Source organism: Chiroxiphia lanceolata, chromosome Z (genome assembly GCF_009829145.1).
Source record: "Chiroxiphia lanceolata isolate bChiLan1 chromosome Z, bChiLan1.pri, whole genome shotgun sequence".
Taxonomy (NCBI): Eukaryota; Metazoa; Chordata; class Aves; order Passeriformes; family Pipridae; genus Chiroxiphia; species Chiroxiphia lanceolata.
Window position 1 is genome coordinate 68,009,702 of NC_045671.1, and position 20,430 is coordinate 68,030,131.

Sequence of the window (20,430 nt, forward strand, 5' to 3'; positions counted from 1 at the left end):
CTCTGCCTCCTCAGCTGCCCTGCCTGGCACCAGACGAAGCAGCTGGTGCACAGTTCTTCACTCGGGGGAATAGGAATAGGACATAGGAATAGGATAAACAGCATCACAGCCTTGGCAAAGGTGTATGCACTAACAAAGTGAAAAGCTGCACTTTCTGAGGACTTGTGTGTCTCATAAAACAGCAGGGTGTTAGGCAAGGTCCCAGGCTGAGTGCACTTCATACACCATGGTCACTGGGGAGCAAACAAGCACCCCCTAGTCAGGGGAGTGCAGTGTGCCAAGGCATACTACAGTATTGTTAGACTCACTGAGATGCTTTGCAAGTAGTCACTGCCATGGGCATGAGACCGTGGACCCTGCTCTGGTTTCCCTGCAGGAGAAAACAATATGGAGAAAACAAAAAAAAGTCTCCTGTTTCATTTTTGCATGGAAATAAGAAAGAGTCTGCCACTGATACTCAGAGAAACTCAGGCCTTATACATGCCAAGACCTGGCATCACGTCTAATACACTTTGACCTGGGACAGGTTCCATGACATGCCTCTATAAGTCTGTTTCCTACACATACTGTATTACAATGTAATGAATCCTAAATTCATTTTCTGCAGCCAGCCTGCTGAGGATAGCATTGGTGACAATCTAATTTCACTTTGCTACACAGAGGGTAAAGACTGCTTGAAGGTTTTGACTGCTTGTCACTGAGGTTTTCCAAACAGTAGTGACAAGTGACTATTTAAAATCTCACCTCTTCTTCTTACATCCATTCAAAGAAAATTTCAAAGCATGACTACTTTGGATTAGGTTTTCTACCTCTACCTGTGTGTATTTGCCTACACAGGATATCTGTGGTTTTTAGCAATCAAAGCCAGGCATCATACTCAAAGCTGTGAAGAACATGTTCTCTGCTTGTCACAGCTGTGGTAGACAAATACAAATGAAGTACTGTACGGTTTGGATTTTCCCCAAAATTACATGAATTCACAGCTACGGCCTCTTACACCCAGGAAACAAATGAGCAGAAGGAGGGACAGTTGTAGCCCCTGTTTAGCAGCAGTGTTCAGTTCAGTTTGCCTTGTCCTCTATGTGTGAGGACAACTTCATGCTGAGCTGTCTTCTCTGTATGCAGTTTCTGAGGGTCACTCTTGCCAGGAGCCTGCCCTCCAGGCACCCCCTGTGCATCAGAACTCTCCCAGAGAGCAGTCAGGCACTGCCAGCCCCTGCCAGCCCAAGCAAGAGTACTTGGAACAAGAATTCTCTTCTTATTTTGTCTAAGAGCCCAGCCAGTTGGTCAGGCTAGAGAAATTAAGAAATGAGGCATGACATTTTCCACAGCAGAGGAAATGCAAGCATTTTCCTTTGGTGCCATGTGAAAGGAACCTGCTAAGTAGAAACCATTTGTCATCATGAATGATGGTTTTCATTGCTCCTGTTGGCATTTGCAGGAGACCTTATCTGAAGGGGTGTGTACATATTGCAGCACTGTTGAGTTACTTCAAACAAACAAACAAACAAACAAAAAACTACTGCTCTGCTCCCTGCATATGGTGAAGTCCTGCAGTACTTTTCTCTTCCATGTTCACCTTTCCAGCTGCCAGTGACCCAGAAAATTAACTCAGCAGATTACAGGTTGCCCAAGTACGTAGTGCCAAATGATTGTTCAGGTGCTTTTCTGGAAATTTGCCATAATGACTAGAAAAAGGGACTGTGAGTGACCGATGGGAAGCCATAAAAATATAAAAAATCACCAGCAACACATGAGTCATTTTGCACTCTCAGAAGAAAAAAAAAAAAAACAAAAACCAAAAGAAAAAATCTTTTATTGTATTTTGGGCTGAAAACCCAAAACAAATGCTCTATCTGGAAATATTTATTATGGACTCTTCTGATTCAACTGAATAGAGTGTAAAATGATTGTACATTCTAGGGACTGCAGGTTCCTCTCAAACCTGATCACATGTTTGCAAACAATCTCACTTTTAAACTTCAGATATTGTTGCTATGGTGTGTCAAAGCTCCTGACATGTTTGCAAAGCAGGAAGATAAGTCAACAGAAGAGTTTAGTAAGATAACAAAGAACAAATATTCAATTTGGGGTTTTTTTCTGAAAATTGTGTCTGTGCCTTGCTGTGCAGGGAAAGCAAGAGAAAAAATCCTCACATACTTTCCCTGAGCACTCAGATGCATTCACTACAGCTATAAGCAGCATACTAGGTTAGCAGCATACCTGTTTTTGTCTTCTCTACCCGGAACTTATCAAAATGTTGGATTCAAACTTAAGCTTGCACTAGTTTCCCTTAAAACAGAGACTGCAGCCCTGAAGGAGTTGGGAGCTTTTTGGTTTGAGTTGGTTTGCTTTTTGATTTTTTTTTTTGAGGAAATGTTTGGTAAGAGAACAGCATTTAGGTCTTGACATTGGAGATGCCCTCACCAGGCTGCTCAGTTCCTGGGTGATCTGCTCCTCAAATAATAGGATGGTCAAATTCAGTCCACAGGAGATGTCGTGCAATGACCTCTTTGTTGGAGAATTCTTTATTTGAGTGAGAGATGCCAAAGCTGGAGGCTACCTGTCAATATACTGTGCCATAAAGTAAAGGTGAGAAGGCAGGAGCAAGGCAATACCTAGCCCTGTGTACCTCCTGCCTGACACAGCCCTGATACAGTTGGCTTTTTCCAAAATCTCTGTCAGATCTGAATGACTTTAACAGTTGATTTCCTTACTCTTGAATGATTTTGTTTCATAAGCTTCCCAGGCTATGCAATTCTGCAGGTGAATTGAAAGGCCAGAAAGTTCAAGGGTTTGTTTTCTAGCTCTAATTCACCTTTTTCTTCTTAAACTGACCTTAGAGCAGCTAGGTCATCCCTTCCACCTTTCATTCCAGCACAAAATGTACAAAAATCTATGCTGAGTGTTATGCAGCAAACCCAGATCAACAGACAAGTGGTTTGAGGAAACGAATAAAAACACGCAGTGCACATAAGCACCTGTTCATATGTTATTCCCAATATAGTATCAGAATTCAGTAGATTAAACCATAAGCCTTATAGTACATCCCCTACAAATCTTTTACGGACAGATAACTTCAACAATGTAAGCTTGACCGCTCAACTGACTCTTTCAGCCCTTCTAGATTAAAGTATCTTTTTTTTTCTCTCTTAATAATGCCTTTGCATTTATTTGGGAGCTTCCTGTACAGCCTTTGTGAGCTATGTTTACTCTGTTTCTCCTTAAAAGACATGTCTTTCTGGGAGGTTTTTTTTCTCTCTCATCTTGCAAGGGCCAATTCAATGGGACCAGAGCAGCGTGACCAACGTTCGACTCTGCCAAGAAAAAGTAAATACACTGCCCTCTTCATTAGAATGGGAGGATCTTGAAAAGTGTGAAATTCAGGGCTAATTGACCCACCTATTATTATTTTGTCTGTCTTCTACGTGCCAGGCATTATCAAAATATCAGTCTCACTAAACCAGTTAAACATGTAACGTGTGAATTTGCTAGCACAATGAAGTAAAGCGCCGTGGGTATTACGGCTGCCTGTCCGATACTACTCGCACATGCTTGCATGAAACCTTATGATGGAGCCTTAATTACCTGAATTTTACTGGCAGCTATTTTTAATTTGGCTTCTACCCCACTCGGCACAAAGAGTGGAGGCGGCTCACCTAGTGAGCAGCAATTCCAAAGTTTGTTTTCTTACAGCGTGGTTCCCTAAGCCGTGTTTAGTGGCAGTGGCACCAACAAAAGAATGGCTGATTTCCTTCTGAGATTTTCTATGGTGGTCATCCTGCTTGGGCATTTAGCAATAATTAAACAATTTTCTCTCTGCCTGCTGAAAAGTCTGCACTCTGTAGATGTAGGAATATGAATCTTGAGCCCATGTGTGTCTAATTTGAAGCATCTAGGGTTATTAATTTGAGGCATCAAGGACTTGCAATAAAGCAGTTAAGCCAAAGCTGTTGAAGTGGCCTTGAACCTAGTATTTCTCAGTTTCTCTGTATTGTCTGAGAGTAAGTCCTAAGATACAGTGACTTCAGCTCATCAGTAAAAACCTTTCCCCCCTTTTCTATCCCTGATCACAAGCTTTAAGAGCTCATTTGAGTTTTGGAACACTCCTACATCCCCTTATTTCTTGCTGTGACAGCAGCATGCAAATATAGGAAGAAAAACCAAAGGCAGTCTTGCAAATAGCCTGAGCATGAATCTCTATTAAGCACTCAGGGTTGGCCTGTTTGAGACCTTTCTCAACAATCCTCCCACTGTTTTCCTTATGATCTCAAATGCCGAAAAAAACCCAATGAATAATTAATAGCTTGAAATGATGATTTGTGTCTAGTCCTGTTTATTGAAACACCTACCAACTGTGCACAAAACCCATGGAGGGCTATTTCAGGGTAAGGTATCTACCCTGGAGAATATAAAAACCACCTACATGTTATGTGTGGATGATTAAGGATTTTAATGCAGGACTGACTGCTTTTGGATGGTGACATAACATCCTTTCCCCCAGGAACTAAGCATATATGTCAGTTTATCCAAGCAGTCAGAGAGCAGCACTGTGCTGGAAAGCCATGTGAGAAGGCTGGAAAGCCTTCTGACCCAGATTCTGGGGTTTCCATGAGACGCATCTTTGAAACAGTGGGACAAAACAGCTCTCCCTAGGATCCCATAGAAGTATGGGGGCACAGAGTCCCTGCAATTTGCAGGTGTTTGTGGAAAGAGTCTCAAGACCAGTGCTGGAGTCTACATTCTGTCACAGTTCACTGGAGTTCTGATCTTCAGGCACTAGTGCAAAAGCTACAACTTGTGAAAGCTGCAACTTATGAGAGCAAAATTAGTTTCCTAAGGCAAGTACCTAGAGCCCCAGGCAATAGTTAGAAGTCATGCCACATGTGCAGGGCAAGAACAAGTCTGCCTTTTCCACCACAATGGCAGTGTAAATTGGAAAGTGTGGGGAGAAAAGGCAAGTAAGGCCTACAAATCATGTAGGCTTGGGAGACTCTCAGTCACCAGTTATGTGAGTGAGTGGGAGGGCTGCCTACTCTGATTCCCTGACTGGCAGCAGAAACTGGCCTTTTTTCCCTTATTTCTTCCTCCCACTCTCACCTTTGAGGAAATCACAGATTCAGTACTTGCTGCAGTGGCTTTTGCATCCAGGCCTTCGCATTTAACGCCCATATCAAAGCAACTGTTTGGTCTCTGACATATGGGGAGACAAGCTTTTCATGAGGAATACGTTTTTGAGGACTTTTTTGGCCATGCATTATGCAGCCTGAGAAATACAGCTGGCATCTCTGCACTTGCAGGCTGTTGCGGCACAGTCCCTCTTTGGCTGCTGTGCTCCTCCCAGTACAAGGTTCTCTTAAACTCTCCACTCTCATGGCAAGTGATTGCTCCTGACTCAGTGGTTTGCAAGGAGAGGAGTGTGGTCTGACAGAGGCTAAAACCTCCAATATATCAAGTCCCTGTCTTGAAAGCAAGTGTGCACAGGACTGCTGTAAGCAGCAGATACAGATGAAATCGTATTCCCCCCAGACTGCCCTTCTGGGGACAGAAGAGTGCAGGTGGTTAAAGGCAGTGTGACCACACAGCCTACACAGGCTACTGCACTGCCTGTGTAGAAGCTGCTACACAGCGGAAAGACCAAAAGCAGATTGCACTTCTTACCCACAATGAAAGAGCACACACCTCTCCAAGACAGGCAGGGGATCAAGAAAGGCATAACCTCAAGAAGAAGCCAGTGGCATCAGATGAAAAGAAGAAGCCAGTGGCATCAGATGAAAATGCGGTTCAACCTCAGATGAAAAACACCTCAAACTGTTCATAGGAGAAAAAGCTCATGGAACAAAGGTGTTCAGTTATGAGTTCTTAGCTATGTTTTCTTTGGCTTGACAGCACTGACCTAGGCACATCTTCATCCTGATGGGCAACAAAATACTCAGCATGTGTTTGTGGATGTTTGTTCAAATTTTGGTTTTCCTTTGTATTTCTGTCTCTCTCTCAGTCTTTCACCTTTACTCTGGGCCCTCCCCTCTGATTCCCATCTTCCTCCTGAGGGTGTTTTCTTAAAGGGATTGGGATGAAGTACTCAAACTTCAGGTATCTCTACAAAATTGATGTTACCATGGTAACCTTTATTCCAGCTTTTTAATGAGACCACTGAAATATAAAGGCTGTCTAGTGATATTTACTGGAATGTTGCCAAGGCAACCTCTGCATTTCTCAGAATGACTGGATTTATGAGCCTTCAACCATTCAATGCATCTAAGCTGAGTTTTGGTTAATCAGCTGAAGGTTGGGGGCAGGTGGGTGGTTTGTCAATGGAAAGGAATGCCTGCTGCAGTCACAGAGTGAGCATACAAGCCCTTGAAAGCCTCACCAATTCCTTTGGATATTTTTAATAAAATCCCACGCAAAGACCAATGCCTCTGCTAACTAAATTTTCCAGGTCTCACTGTCAATGTCTCCAAGTCACTTGACCATTTCCCTCTTTGTCTTCAGGTCTTCAGGCACAAAAACAGTGGGGAAAAAAGAACTTTAAAAATTAACCATAGTACCAAAGCAGTCACACATGACCTCTGAGAGTCACCTGTTCAGTCTCGGATTTTTCTGATCACTGTCTTGCAGTAAATTGATGGCTGATTTGACTCCCAGTGTTGTGGCTCTGTGAGAGGGCAAGGAGATTAATGACTCCTACCAGCCACCTGGTAACAAGTGCCTTGCTACAGAGATAACACGTTGCCATATGATGTGACTACTGAACCAGGAAAGGCTTTGCCTTTTTCTGTCCATGTGATATGATTCAGGTAATTATGTTGCTGAGGGCAGCTACATTTCATTTAGACGTTGACCTGACAAGGGAGGATCTGCTGACAGGCAGTGGTGCACAACACAGGCAGATGTAAATACCATGTTTGGATTGAGAGCAGGGAAAAGAAAACCAAACTAAAACATTCACATGCTGCAGCATGTGCACCAGAACGAACCAAACTAATTCTGTCACTCTCCATGGGTCAAAGGTGGCTGTAGGAATAAGCAGATATCCAGGGCAGAGGATTAACTGGAGTCAGGCTGGAGATATAAAGGGGAGAAAGTGACCCAGATAACGACAGGAAGGATTTAGAGAACAACTGTTGCACTAGCTAGTGACCACAGCTTTTCCAGCATTTTTGAATACCAGCAGCAAAGTGATTTGTCTGAGATGAATATTTGCAAACCAGAAGAACTTCCAGGGGAATGATGGAGAAGCACCTCTGGGGTCTAGTCATCTCCAGCCTCATCTGGGATCTTTGCAGGGCTGCTTTGGCTGCCTTGCTGCAGGGAGAGATGGGAGCTGAGAGCCTGCCCAATGCAGAGGGAAAGTCATTGCCAAGGCTGCCAGTGCCAAGTGAGACAGAAATCTTGCACAGGAAAAGCAGTATGATGGATTATGCAAGTTTTCTCCTGGGAGGGAAGGCATCCTCTCAACTAATCTTCAACCCCTCTGCAAAAACTAATGACACATAGCGAAGGAACCGTCTCCAGTGCACCCTAAGCTCCATAATTAGCTTTTACTTAGGCAAATCTAGGTGACCAGTGATCTCTTGAGACAGAGTAAAGTACACACACTCTCATGGTTGGTTGTAAGTATCTTTGTAATAGAAAAGTAGGTCCCTCCCGTGTCAATGTATCTTAGAGATACATACAATTCAGAGGTCATGATGAAGGTGGCAGGAGCTGTAATTCTTCTGCAGCTCTAGAAAGGTAAGGCAACCCGCCCACTCCAAAGGCCAAATGATTTCTTTAGAGGATGCAAAGCTACGTGGCTCAGTAAACCACCACATCTGCACAGATGGAAAGTTCTGAAAATATCTCAGCTCTTAAATGCCTCTTGCTCTAACAGGGGATGGATTCAGACTCAAGATTCCAACAGTCCTCATCTCTGGGCAGCCCCAGCAGGCACTTTTTCCTTGGCCAGGTGCCTCAGGGTCCTTCTCTAGAAGGGGCTTAGCAAGAGAGCTACACATGGACGAATGCCTGCCCAGTGTAAAACAAGCTTTGCTGCTTCTGCAAATGAGGCACTTCTGGCAAACTCCCATCCTTGTTTGGAAGATATTCTGTTCTGTCCTGCAACGAGAAGGACCCATCGGACTGCATCTGTTGATCAGTGCTGAATGTTGAAACAACGTTTTCTGTCAGGCTCAGCAGCCTGAAGGCAAGGACAAGAACAGACTCTGAATGGCCATGAAAACATCCTGAAATGACTTCTTTTTTCACTCAAGCTGAGACATAAGCAGTCCAAAGCTCTGGTTAGACTTTGTGCTTTTGCAGACTGGTGCTACCAAAAACACAAGGCAAGGAAGACCATGCTTACTCTGTAGATAAAGTTGTGAGAACTCTAAAAGACAAGTGTTCCTTTGACTAAAAAGCAAATCTAAGGAGGACAAACATGGTGAGTGGACTAGCCCTGTGAAAAGGAGGCAAATCATGCCCAAGACAGTAAATGTAATGCTAAATAAAATACATGGCTGATGAATTGTTTGTAGTCAAATCTGATTAGCCAGGTCATTAATATCTGACACACAATGGTGCGACAGAGAAACAGGTAAGGGCAACAGACCATTTTGTGAAATACAAGTCAGCCTGAGATGTCATCCTTTGCAAGCTGCTAAGTATAAACTTACTGTGCTAGGCAAAAAGGATTTCCTTGTAAATCCAGAGCCAAATATGAAAGGCTCCTGGGGGAAGGCAGCTTCACATGCTGGAAACCCATAACCTCCCAGATTTACACTGGACTTCAGTGCATCTCCCTGTGGGTTACTCAGGTAGCCAGCAAAATGAGGAAGATTCCCCTCCTCCCCTTCCCTATAGGGTTCAATGTAGATGGGGACAACCCTTAATTTTGCACAGGAAAAGCATGGGCTGACTGTTGCTGACCCTCAATTTAGTCATGGTGTTCAGGCTTCTTTAGCAATACACAGAAAGTCTTTGTAAGAAGAACATGTGCAGCTTATAAGCATAAAGAATTTATGGATTGGATAGCAACACAAAATATTGCTAGGATTTGATGTGCAATTCAGACAAGCATTATGCTTGCCATCCCTAAAAGAGACATTAGGAGTCACTGGTGGCTAGGAATGCATCAGTTAGATGGGCTGATGGCTGGCCTCTGAGGATCCTGGGGACACAACCTGTGTTACTTTCATTTCCCACGCCAGTGGAGACAGTTAGCTCTGATGACCCTGTCAATTACCAGCTCTGGGGTTTTTTTTTAGGATTTTATATTTTTCAAAGTTAGTGTTTATTCCTTTGAATGCTTCAGCATCTAAAAAATGTGTCTTAACAAGTTTAGTCCTGTGTGTGATTTTTCTTTTCTTATTTTTCTGTGGACTGACTTACAGTTGCTTCAGCCACAGCAACCCAGGGAACAAAAGGAGCAGCAGATGGACAGGGCCTCTGGAGGCAGGCTGTGGTTTGCACAGAGAGGCACACATTTTCTGTCACAATTTCAGGAGCAGCAGAGAGGAGAAAGGGAAATACATGAACAGTATAGTGATGTAAAATCACATCTGATTTTTGAGTGCCATATCACAGCATCAGAAGCAGTTTAGGCAGGTTGCAAGGGGACTCAAGAGGAGGTAGTGTGATAGACAGTTTTGTGTGGATCGCTATGGCAAAGAGCTGTTTCATGCTTGAAATGTACTTTTCGTGTGGACAGGAGCCTGAGTGCAGCACGTAACTGGGGCCACAGTGCCAAAACAACAGGAATCCTCCAGATCACTGATGTCTCCCTTTCTAGGTTGTGGTGTTTCTGCAGCTTCAACAACCCAAACGGGTGAAGAGAGTAGACCATGACACACACAGGGTTCATGCTAAGGAATTCAGCAGTACCAGTGGCCCAGTGTCCTATGTGCTGGGGAATCAATAATAAGGAGGCTTCTCTGAGCAGTTTTCCTTCATGCATTAGTTTGGGAGTCTGCAATTCCTGCATGGGACACTGTGACAGCAGCACTGCAGGGTCCTGCACTTGAAGGCTAGCTGCAGCAAGCTGGGCACCTTGTGTGTCTCAAAGCATTTGGGCTCCAACTCAGTGGGGAGGGCATCTTTGCTTCTGTTGTGAGTCACAGCTGCTTCCCCACGGCCTCTGCATTTACAGACTGCTGCTCTGTGCAGATGCCATGAAAGCTCCCTCTCAGGCAGCACTTGTGTCCTTTTTGCCATGTGCTAGCTTCTTCCCAAGGCCAGCCCTTCCTTTCCTTTCAGCCTGAGCTAAGCTACGCAGTGCTGACACTCCAAAAGAACAGCACTTCCAGCACTATTTCACCGTCGTTTTGCAATGGCAGCAAATACAGTATAAAATCTCTCCGACTACTTACTTTCATGCTGTGTGGTACTGGAAATCATCTTGTTTTGACAAAGTAGCTAAAAGGTAAAAGTGATGTGTTTGGTAAGGAGATTGCTTGTCCCCAGCAAAATAAGAAAAATAATCTATTATTTTCTCTTCTGTTGGTGATTAGTTCTGATAAACACAGGAGGTCTGTAGGTTTAAAGGATAGCAAAGAATCACTGTGGTCTGGACCAAATAATGCATTTCAGTGGTTTTCAACTGAGCTCACAATCTACTCTATAAAGTTTGGTTTATGTACCCCGAGGGTCTGGGTTTTCTAAAAGAATTAGAAACTCTTCCACCTGTAATCAAACTGTACTTTGAGTATCATCCTTTTTTCTCTTCTTTTCTCTTTCCTTCCTGCTTTTGTTCAAAGGATGAGAAGAATCAGGTGTTGATCACAAATGCTTGGCTGCAGATGGTGAGTAGCCTGTGTGATTTCTTAGTTGAAAAGCAAGATTGCTATCTATTAACTTGTCTATAATGTGATAAAAATAGGCATTTTAAGTCCTTTAAAATTTCCCTAGTGCTCCTTTCAGCTTTGAAAATTAAATTCAGGAGTCTACATAACCCTTTGGGGAGACCTTTTGACCCTTGGAGAATGAAACCAGCTGCATTGTTAGGCCAGTGGATGTAGGGATCTAGTAACAAAGAGCCCAGTGTTAGGGTCCCATTATGACTAAGAAGAGTTTCTTCAAGGGTCTGAAGGCCCTTTTCATGACCAGTGATGGGGACTTGGGAAGGAGCCAGACACCTGTATGACGCAGGCTCCCTGTACTTGCTATTTCTGGGAAAATCCTCACCCCTATCTGAAATAGAGAGCCAAGTCACAAAATTCCCATCACTTTCCCCTGATCACAGAAGTGACCCAGCTACATTGGACCACATGCAGAGTGCTCCAACTGGGTGGTGGGATGGCTGGGGACCACAGACAGCTCCCTGCTGCACTGCTGGCAGTGCTCTGGCACATCACTGGGCACGTTGCCTTCCCTTGTGCTTTACAAACCTCATCCATAAACATTCCTTCTCCCCATTCTCAACCTGCTCCAGCTGAGGATTGACCTCCACAGGTCATGCAGGATAAGCAAAATTGATCTTCACTCAGGGCTTTGGGGAAGGGAGTTCCCCATCTGGTCTGCTACCGGCTGCCTATGGTGAGGAATACAGTGTTTTTATGGTGCATAAACAGATCTCCTTAACAGCTTGTGCTCCATAAAGTTGCAGTTCTTGAGGAAAAAACCAGTGGGAGACATGAATGATTGAACTAATTCGTTTTTGATTTCCGCAGCCAAACGCTATCTCATATTAATGTGTTCAACAGAACAGGCTGTTTCTTCCTCAGTTACCTGCTGGGATTTGCAGCAGGAATGAGTGGTTTTCTATCAGGATTGTTAGAACAGACCCTTGGGTGTCCTGTCCCTTGCTACGGAATATCTATATCTATATAGGTATATGGATATATGGATATATAGTTATAAAGATATCAGCACCGATAAGGGCTTCCCTTTCCCTTACAGCCCCACCACTGAGGTTTGCTGTAAGTCACATGGTTCAGCCCGAAAGTTGTTCCTTTCTTGAATTAACTGTTTGTGTTGAGGTGGAAATCAGAAACAACCCCTTGGCATACAAAGTTCACTTGCCTGCCTCTCATAGCAATTTGTTATTGAAAGAGTCACCCAACCATGGTCCACCTACCAGTGACAGTACCCAAATCATTTAAACCACCTCACCTCAGAACTAGTGTGCCTGCCAGCCCACCAGGAAAGGTTTGGGATGCCTGGCTTCAGGCCACAGAGTGCAGAGCTAGACACTAATGTATGACTCACAGCTTCATTAGTCACACTGTTATTTCCTATGTATTTATGCCAACCTTTCTTAATAATTAAAGCTGAGCATTAAACTGTTATCATACTCCTTCTATTGCTACTGGCAGAATCCTTGCTGTTCCCATAATACTCCAGACAACTTAGAAGAGTTTTACAAGCTCATATAATCTGACGTATGTGTTTGCCAACAGTCTTGGGTTGATGTTTACCTGTCTTGGGATCAATATGAATACCCAGGGGTGCAGAACTTGCGATTTCCCGCTGACCAGATTTGGGTACCAGACATTCTACTGTATAACAGGTAAGCAAGATGTGCAATGGCTGCTGGGAGACTAGAACTGGGTGCTGAAAATCAGCTGTGCTTCACTGATATTCTGTGCCTTTTGCCATATATGGGTTTGGTTCTTACGCTTGAAAGAGTCACAAAACCAAACAAGCACCAGCAAAGAGATTTTTCTAATATCTAAGTCTTCCTTGCTGTAGTTCTGCAGATGTCTTCTTTAACTTCTTCTCAATGAACACAGAGTGAAAACTACCCATACTCTCTTCATAATTACCACGTCTCTCCTGGAAAATTACTATCATGTATCTATCATAGTATTCCTGATTGAAGTAAACAAATAGATTTTCTTCTCACTTCACTTTACTCATCATATATTTCATAAATCTCTCCGTCATTCCTCTTCCACTCTGAACACTCTCTAGTCTGTTTTTCCTCCTTCAGAGCTGAATCTAGCTCTCTAGCCAGTACCTCTTCAGTGCTGAATGGAGTGGAAGTTCTCTAGACAGCTGTTTCCTTAATGCTTTCCAGGAGGAGAGGGCGCTGGGTTTGCATCTTAGTTTTGGACTTATTTTTCGATCTACTGCAAACCACAGATGTTGTATCTCAGCCCTGCTATCGTTTCACTGATATGTCTCTCTCTGAGAGTTTTCAGGGTAATACTTTCTAATTATCCAGATTAAATTAATTCTGCTAGTTTCCCTAGTTCACCAAGACTCATCTTCCATTCCAAGCACTCACAGCAAAATATCCAAAGGATGCTTGGAGACACCTGAATTGTTTCGGTGTTCTTCTTTACTTCAACTTTGGTCCTTATTGTCTTTTTATTCCCTGTCAGTCTCTAAAAAAGGAAGCATACAGCCTGGTCCATACTACTGTACTTTATAAGAACATGCTGCAGTTCAGATATATCACCTACCTCCTTTTAGTCAGTAAGAAAATTAGATTGATTTGATGCAGTTGGCTCTTCACAAATCTGTGCCAGCTGTTTTCACCTCTTTTCCTTTGAAGTTAGAATGATGTGTCTATAATTTCACCTTTAAAAAAAGTCAGAATTTTCTTTGATCTTCCTAATTCACTGTGCCGTTCCCTGTTCTCCACAAGTCCTCACAGATAATTGTTAGTGCTTCAGAGGGTATTTCGGCCAGTCCTTTCAGTTCTCAAGAGTAAATTTCATCAGCTCTGCTGAGTAGAATCTGTCTTATCTACACTTCTTTAACCTGTTCTTCCCGTATTCTGCCATGAACTCCTGCCACTGTGCGAGAATTAATTGTAAAGAGTGAAGCTCAGACGGTGCAGGATACTGGAACTCTCTGCATCCTGTGGTTTTCTTTCCTTTCACAGCAAGTGATGAATCTATCTTTGTCTTCTCCTCGTTTACTTGTATTTATAAAGCCCTTTCTAGTCACCTTTTATGTCTTTGATAATTACCACTCATTCTGCAGCTAGCCTTTTCAGTTTTATCTGCCTTGTTTGGTTCTGGGGGTAATAATGAGGACTGAGGACTCAAGACATGGATATAGAGCAGATCAGAAGAGGAATGGAGGGTCTGAATTTTCTACACCTGGTTGAGAGATAGGGTATGTAAGGTGGTGTAGTGATGTAATATAGACCTGCACACAGCCACCACAGGCAAGGCTCCATAAGCCCAGGGAATCCTCTGTGGTTAATCTGTTCCCAAGAGACCTTCCGGAAGAAGCCCCCAGACCTTGCTCCTTTGGACAATTCTTGTCATGGTCTGGCTCATTACTCCCTTAATTTTCACAGAATTGCTTGGAACAGTAAGGAAATTCTGTTTTCCTGGTCCCTTTCACCTGGTTTTTGCTCTTAGAATCTCAATGAATCTCCTCATACAAGGCCTCTAAAACAGCTTCTCCCCAGTGCCTTCCTCCAATACTAGAAACAAACCCTCAGCCCTCTGCATCCCAAGAGACTGCAGAATTGCTAAGTCAGGCCACCATTGCTGTTACCACAGATATCTGGGTAGCAGATAACTTGATTTATATGGTGAGCTACCTCATTCTGACAGCTGCCCTAGAAAAGCCTCACTGTACCAACTGCCCAGTTTTTGGATACAGCTAATATGACACTTTTGATCCTTTCCCTTCTACCTGTGCTCTGAGACATCCAGCGCTCTGCCTTTCACTTCTTTGATGACATGACAGCACACAACCAACCTGCCCAGGTGCAGGCCAACAGTGTCTATGAGAAACTGAGATGCAGGTCAAGGGTAGACTCTTCGCCCAGGTGTAGGAACTAAATTTAGACTTTCTGTGGGTTCAGTTCAGACAAAATATTATTTCCATGTTGATAGTTGCTACACCGTTCTCAAACATCAGCTTGCTCTTTCTCTGTTTTGTTGTGTTTTGTTTATATTGTGTTACAGTGCAGATGAAAGGTTTGATGCGACATTTCACACGAATGTGCTGGTGAATTACTCTGGATCCTGCCAATATATTCCTCCAGGTAGGACACAGAGAACATTTGTTTGCTTTTAATCAAATTAATACAAGCAGTTTGCCTTCATGGATGAAACCAAGATGTTTTAAAGCAGTCTGTGGAAATTTTGCAAGCTGGGTAGTTATGGGACAGACCCACTGAGATAATATACATCCATTATCAGTAGTGGATTTCCACTTCACAAATCAATAAAACAGTCTCCTGAGCAGTTTGCTTAGAACTTCCAGAGGCCCACCTGAGATGTCATCCAAAGCAAGGTGGTGTGCACCATCACATATGCAGTCCAGTTAGGTCTTTGTTGAGTGGGGAGGTGTGTGACCAGAGGAGGCCCTGAGAGTGGCACTCACTCTGCATTGAAGTCCTCCTGCCAGGCTGAGGCTACAAGTCCAAGTGAAAAGAAAAACTGGGATTGGTCTCAGCCAGCTGGACCCAAGTCTCAGCGTCTTTTCCATCTGTTCTGCTGATTCCATGCCTGCAGGGTCCAGCAGCCAGGACCCACCAGCAAACACATGGGCTGTTTCACAGTTGCTCACTGTGGTGGACAAAAAAGTGCCCAAACTTGGTGTCATAGCACAGTATAGCCCCCAGGCATGTCCACAGGGCCCAACAGGAACTTCCCTGATGGCTGGTCCACTGTTGTCCCCTACCTCTGAGACCCCTTAAACTGGACTAGACACATCCAGAGTAAAATTCAAGGCTCAGGTTAACACAAGTCTATAAAGGCCAGCACTGAGCAAGGTTTAGCATCATAATGTATTTTCACTGTATGGTGGGTCTAGGACAGAGCCTAACCAGGAACTCCTTTCAGAAGTAGTTCCTCACAGGGACTACAGCCTCTGTGAGTGCACATTTGTGTACTCTGTCCTTCTGTCAGCACTGCCTGTAGTCTATTGAGGCCAGCCAGCACTGGGAGACAGGCTGGGCTGCTCCTGGGCGAACTACCTCAAGGATGCAGTGAGAGGTGGGTCTTCACTGGTAGAAGAAGAGAGGTTATTCCACTCGTGTCAGCACCTTCCACCTGCAAGACTTGTTTGGTTACCCCATGACTGTATCACACATACTTTCTGGAGAGGAAACTTGCTCACAATCAATCAGACAGATAAGGGTAAGATGAAATGCATCCTGCACATGCTTGATCGTGACTGATTTCTATCCACAGGCATTTTGAAGAGCACCTGTTATATTGATGTCCGCTGGTTCCCCTTTGATGTGCAGAAGTGTGATTTGAAGTTTGGCTCCTGGACTCACAGTGGCTGGTTGATTGACCTGCAGATGCTCGAGGCTGATATGTCCAACTACATCTCAAATGGAGAATGGGATTTAGTGGGTAAATTGGCCGGCCTAAAAATTTTCAATGGCCTAATTTTCAAAGGCAACCCCCGAATATATAGAAATGATCAATCGCACTGGGACATGAAATACAGATATTAAAAATTTATATGTAGGAAGAAGCAAAAAGGGAGGAAAAAAAAAATCAGATCAGAGGCAGCCTTTCAGCCGCATTCATTGAACTGTGTCTGGAAACACTGTGTTCTGATGCAAGTGCCTGCCACTGAGTATATAAATGAAAGCTACTAGTCTTGATGCATCTGAGCAGTTTGTCAGTACTAAACTTGGATGTGCCTCGTGTAGGTACACGGAACACTACTGTCACATTTATTCTAATACACCAGCAAAATTGATTAGTGTAAAAAATACTTCAGCAAAAAATACTTCAGCAAAACTTTTACATAAATGAATCTCTCTCACCCAGAAAACCATCGAAGTGTGTACCAGTGTACAGAAGTGTTCATAATAACTGCAGATTAGTATGTCTCTCTTCTTTTCTGTGCTTTGGAGGACACCTGCATTTTCAAAATGAGAACCAGGCATTCAGTGTGAGTTTCTAGTGGGTTATTTTGAACTCATTTGTGCAGTTATAAGTCAGAAGCAGTGCTACGGAAATTGATGGAACTTGACAACTCTAAGGAGAGGCTGCAAAGAAGACATTTTATCTTCCAGTCTGGATATATAGACAAGGAAATAACTGCCCTGACCAACTGCATGCAGTAGTTTTACTGTTCAGGGAATCTGAAAGATTATATTCAGCTTCATGAGAAGCCAGAGGACTCCATGGTGAAGTCCTCATAAAGTGCAACTTAGTGCTTTAGTCCTTATTTCAGAGCACTCCTGACTATCCAGTGTTCCTTTATAGTGCTTATTTCTGTCTGATAACTTTGCATATCTGATTAAGGGTCTGTGGTTTGTCTGCCTTCAACCCTGAACAGGGGAGAACAAAACAAGTACTTATCTAGCTCATACAGCAAAAACAGTAACACCTCAGGCAAGCCACAGCCGTATCCTTTATGAAGACTTTGCTAGGCTCCTGCCAAAATATGCACATCATCACATCTTCTGTCCTGTCCACAGAAATGTAAAAATGTGAGAAATTTTTGGCATGAAAGATACAAGGTGCTGAAGTCTTCCAGATTCCCTGACATTCTCTGTGCTGCTGCAGTCCCCATCATGCAGCATGTCAGGCAATCTACTGCAGCAGGGTCACCATGGCCAACCCTGCAGCACAGCTATATTGGAAAACTATGTTTCTTAACCTTCAAGTATCACAGGCTTTAAACTTAACATAACGTCCTTTTTTGAAAATTAACCCATATCCTGTGTGTTTTTCTTGACAAAAAAAGCAAATGTGTATCAAAGAATGACAGAAAAATAAGAAGCAGTGGCACTTGTCACAAAAAAAATCTGCTGTGTGTGCTAGTGAATATGACACCAGCAGTATGTCAACACTCACAGGATGTAGGAAGGCAGAATGTACATTTTTCATGTTGAGGTTGGGATGCTCAGCACTGTTTTGCTCTGGCCCAGAGGAGCTTTCTTGGCTAATCTGGGTTCAAGTGACTCAGAAGGCATTAAACTAAAGCCTAGAAAACACAAAAGGTAGACTGGGAACAGCAGATGGAGGTGTCACACATTGGCTTGTAAACCATCAGCTCTTGGCCCAGTCCAGGGGGATAGCTAGGAGTCTTGCACCTCTCCCCACTGCTCTTATCTCCCTCTCTGTAGGTGTCCCAGGAAAGAGGAACGAGATGTACTATGAATGCTGCAAAGAACCATACCCAGACGTGACGTACACGATCACCATGCGCCGACGCACCCTCTACTACGGCTTGAATCTACTCATTCCCTGTGTTCTCATATCTGGCTTGGCACTGCTCGTTTTCCTTTTACCAGCTGATTCAGGGGAGAAGATTTCTTTAGGTGAGTGCTAAAGTATTCATTTATTTCATAAACATCCTATAAAACAGAAAATAAATATCTCGTGGTGGTGTGGATTAAGTTTTCACTAGGAGAGCAATAGAAGTACTTGTTTGGCTGCAGAAAAAGGACAACAGCTTTCTGTATGGTATTCACACTTCCTGTTCTAAACAATCCTAAAATCTTTTGGACTTTAACACGGGAGAAGGCTGAAAAATAAGCTGTTGGCACAGGCGGAAGTGATAGTATTCTGTCAGGCTCGTTGTTATGTTCTTTACTACATCTCGATGCATTTCGTAGCTGATTAACTTTGTTTTTCAGACAGGACATACCAAGATACAAAGAGTGAAGGTTTTTGAGCAGCAGCAGCTGGACACTGGATTTTTGCCTTTAAAGTTCAGCTCCCAAACCACCTAGCCATGAATCCCCTATGAATGCAAAGCAGTGACAGCCAAGAAAGGGATAAATTATATTTACTGTTGTGTTTACGTTGATAATAACAGGAAGGGTTCTTCCAAGACAAGACAGAGGAGAGCTGGAAATACAACAGATGAGACCTTAAGGGTTAATTGTGCGTGATTCTGTAGCTGGGCAGAGCCTTTTAGATCATATGAAATATCCTTAGTATTACTAAGAGAAACAAGTATCTGAGCAGCCTGTCTTACAAGAGGTAAAACACAGGCTATGGATGTTACAATTGCTATCTATGAAATACAGGGTGGAGACAAAGAAAAGACTAATTTGAGCTGAAGAAGAATGTTGACACAAAAATAGGATCTAATGTTCATGCGCTGACCTTGTGATTTCTCAGTACCAGGACAGTTAGCTTTAGCAACAGCCTTTCCAGATAGAATAAAGTTCTTCTTTTAAAACAGGCTGTATCTCTTTGGGGGATGTTATATAATATGCAATAGCAAAACCTAGACTCCTGTCTGTGCAAGCCTCTCCCAGCCCTTAACAACCATCTGGCCTTTGTTTGTGCTGTGTTTTGGAAAAGCAATGTAGTTCAGCAGTTCTGCAAGCTTCGTTTCACTCAGCAGGAAAGATTTCTCCATTACTTTAAGAGGAGTAAGTGTTTGTGTGTATTAGGAAAAAGCAAAAAGACGGAAGATAGTTGCATCCAAAAATTCTCTCACTTTGTGGAAGTTCTCATCTGCACTGACAGGCGTGAAGTCGTGGGTTTGGCTTTTCTGTAGATCAGGACAAAGCTATATTTAACAGCAAAGACCTCAGAGGAGCAGCTGCAGAGTTCATGTGCCTCATTCTTCCCCAACATGTTCATTCCCTGCAGGTATCACTGTCCTTCTTTCCTTGACTGTATTCATGCTGCTTGTGGCTGAGATCATGCCTGCAACTTCTGACTCAGTCCCACTAATAGGTAAGTTGATTTTCTCTGCTTTGTGCACAGTGTATGATGCCTCTTAAGAGCTGTTCAAAGCCGATTTGAGGACTGACTCTTTCTATTACTGTGGTTTTGCATTCAGCAGTGTCAGGACTGAATGTCAGTCTGGACTTTGTTATTTCGCATGTGTGAAAAGAACCTACACGAGGGACACAAAAAGGCACTGGAAATATCAGATGAGCTGGTAACTGCAAGGATTGAGAGAACACAGAAACAACTCTGGGGAAAATTCATCCTTCTTCTTCTGCATTGCCCTGCCTCCCCACTGTTACGCAACTCTTCCCCGCCTTCCCCCTTCTCTTTCTCTTCTCTCTATCCGAAGAGCAACTCAGAGTGCAATAGTCAAAATTCAAATATATAGCTAGAACATTTTTAATATATACTGAAAACTATGGGACAGATCATCATCTTGGGAACATGGGCCAGATAGGCATTATTACATCCTCTGTTTTTATAGGATTATCCCTTTATCTTGATCTCATGGGGCCTCAGTTTCTCAGCTGAGAAGTGAACTTGAGACATCATTGCAGGGTAGAGAAAATAAACCTGTTGTATTTTACAAAATAAAGAAGGAACACCACAGGAAAACCTGTGAGTACAAATCATGATTCAGGTACACATTCCAGACAGCAGAAATTAACACAATACTCAACAATACATCTGGGTGCTGATGGAAGATGGGCCTCACCATTGTACAGTGAAAGCCCCACAGAAGTTATATCATGAATAGTATGAAAGAGCATTTACACAGCCAAGCTCATTATCTCTCTTCAAGGATTTAAATCTAGACCTACCTTTGGGGAAGGAGGATGAGCATGCCACAGTTAGGACAATGGCACCCATAGGCAAG

General features: G+C 43.3%; 1 protein-coding gene across 2 annotated transcripts in view; it reads left to right on the top strand.

Moving 5' to 3' along the window:
* LOC116780991 (neuronal acetylcholine receptor subunit alpha-7-like) overlaps window positions 1–20,430 on the top strand; it is a 56,862-nt gene that overhangs the window by 19,977 nt on the left and 16,455 nt on the right. Inside the window, exons 3-8 of one of the 2 annotated variants that reach the window (XM_032676479.1) lie at window positions 10,737–10,781; window positions 12,378–12,487; window positions 14,853–14,932; window positions 16,086–16,253; window positions 17,987–18,181; window positions 19,470–19,556. In XM_032676479.1, the coding sequence (XP_032532370.1) occupies window positions 10,737–10,781; window positions 12,378–12,487; window positions 14,853–14,932; window positions 16,086–16,253; window positions 17,987–18,181; window positions 19,470–19,556 (685 nt within the window). The remainder of the gene's footprint in view (window positions 1–10,736; window positions 10,782–12,377; window positions 12,488–14,852; window positions 14,933–16,085; window positions 16,254–17,986; window positions 18,182–19,469; window positions 19,557–20,430) is intronic. The other variant, XM_032676480.1, reaches the window with a different exon arrangement.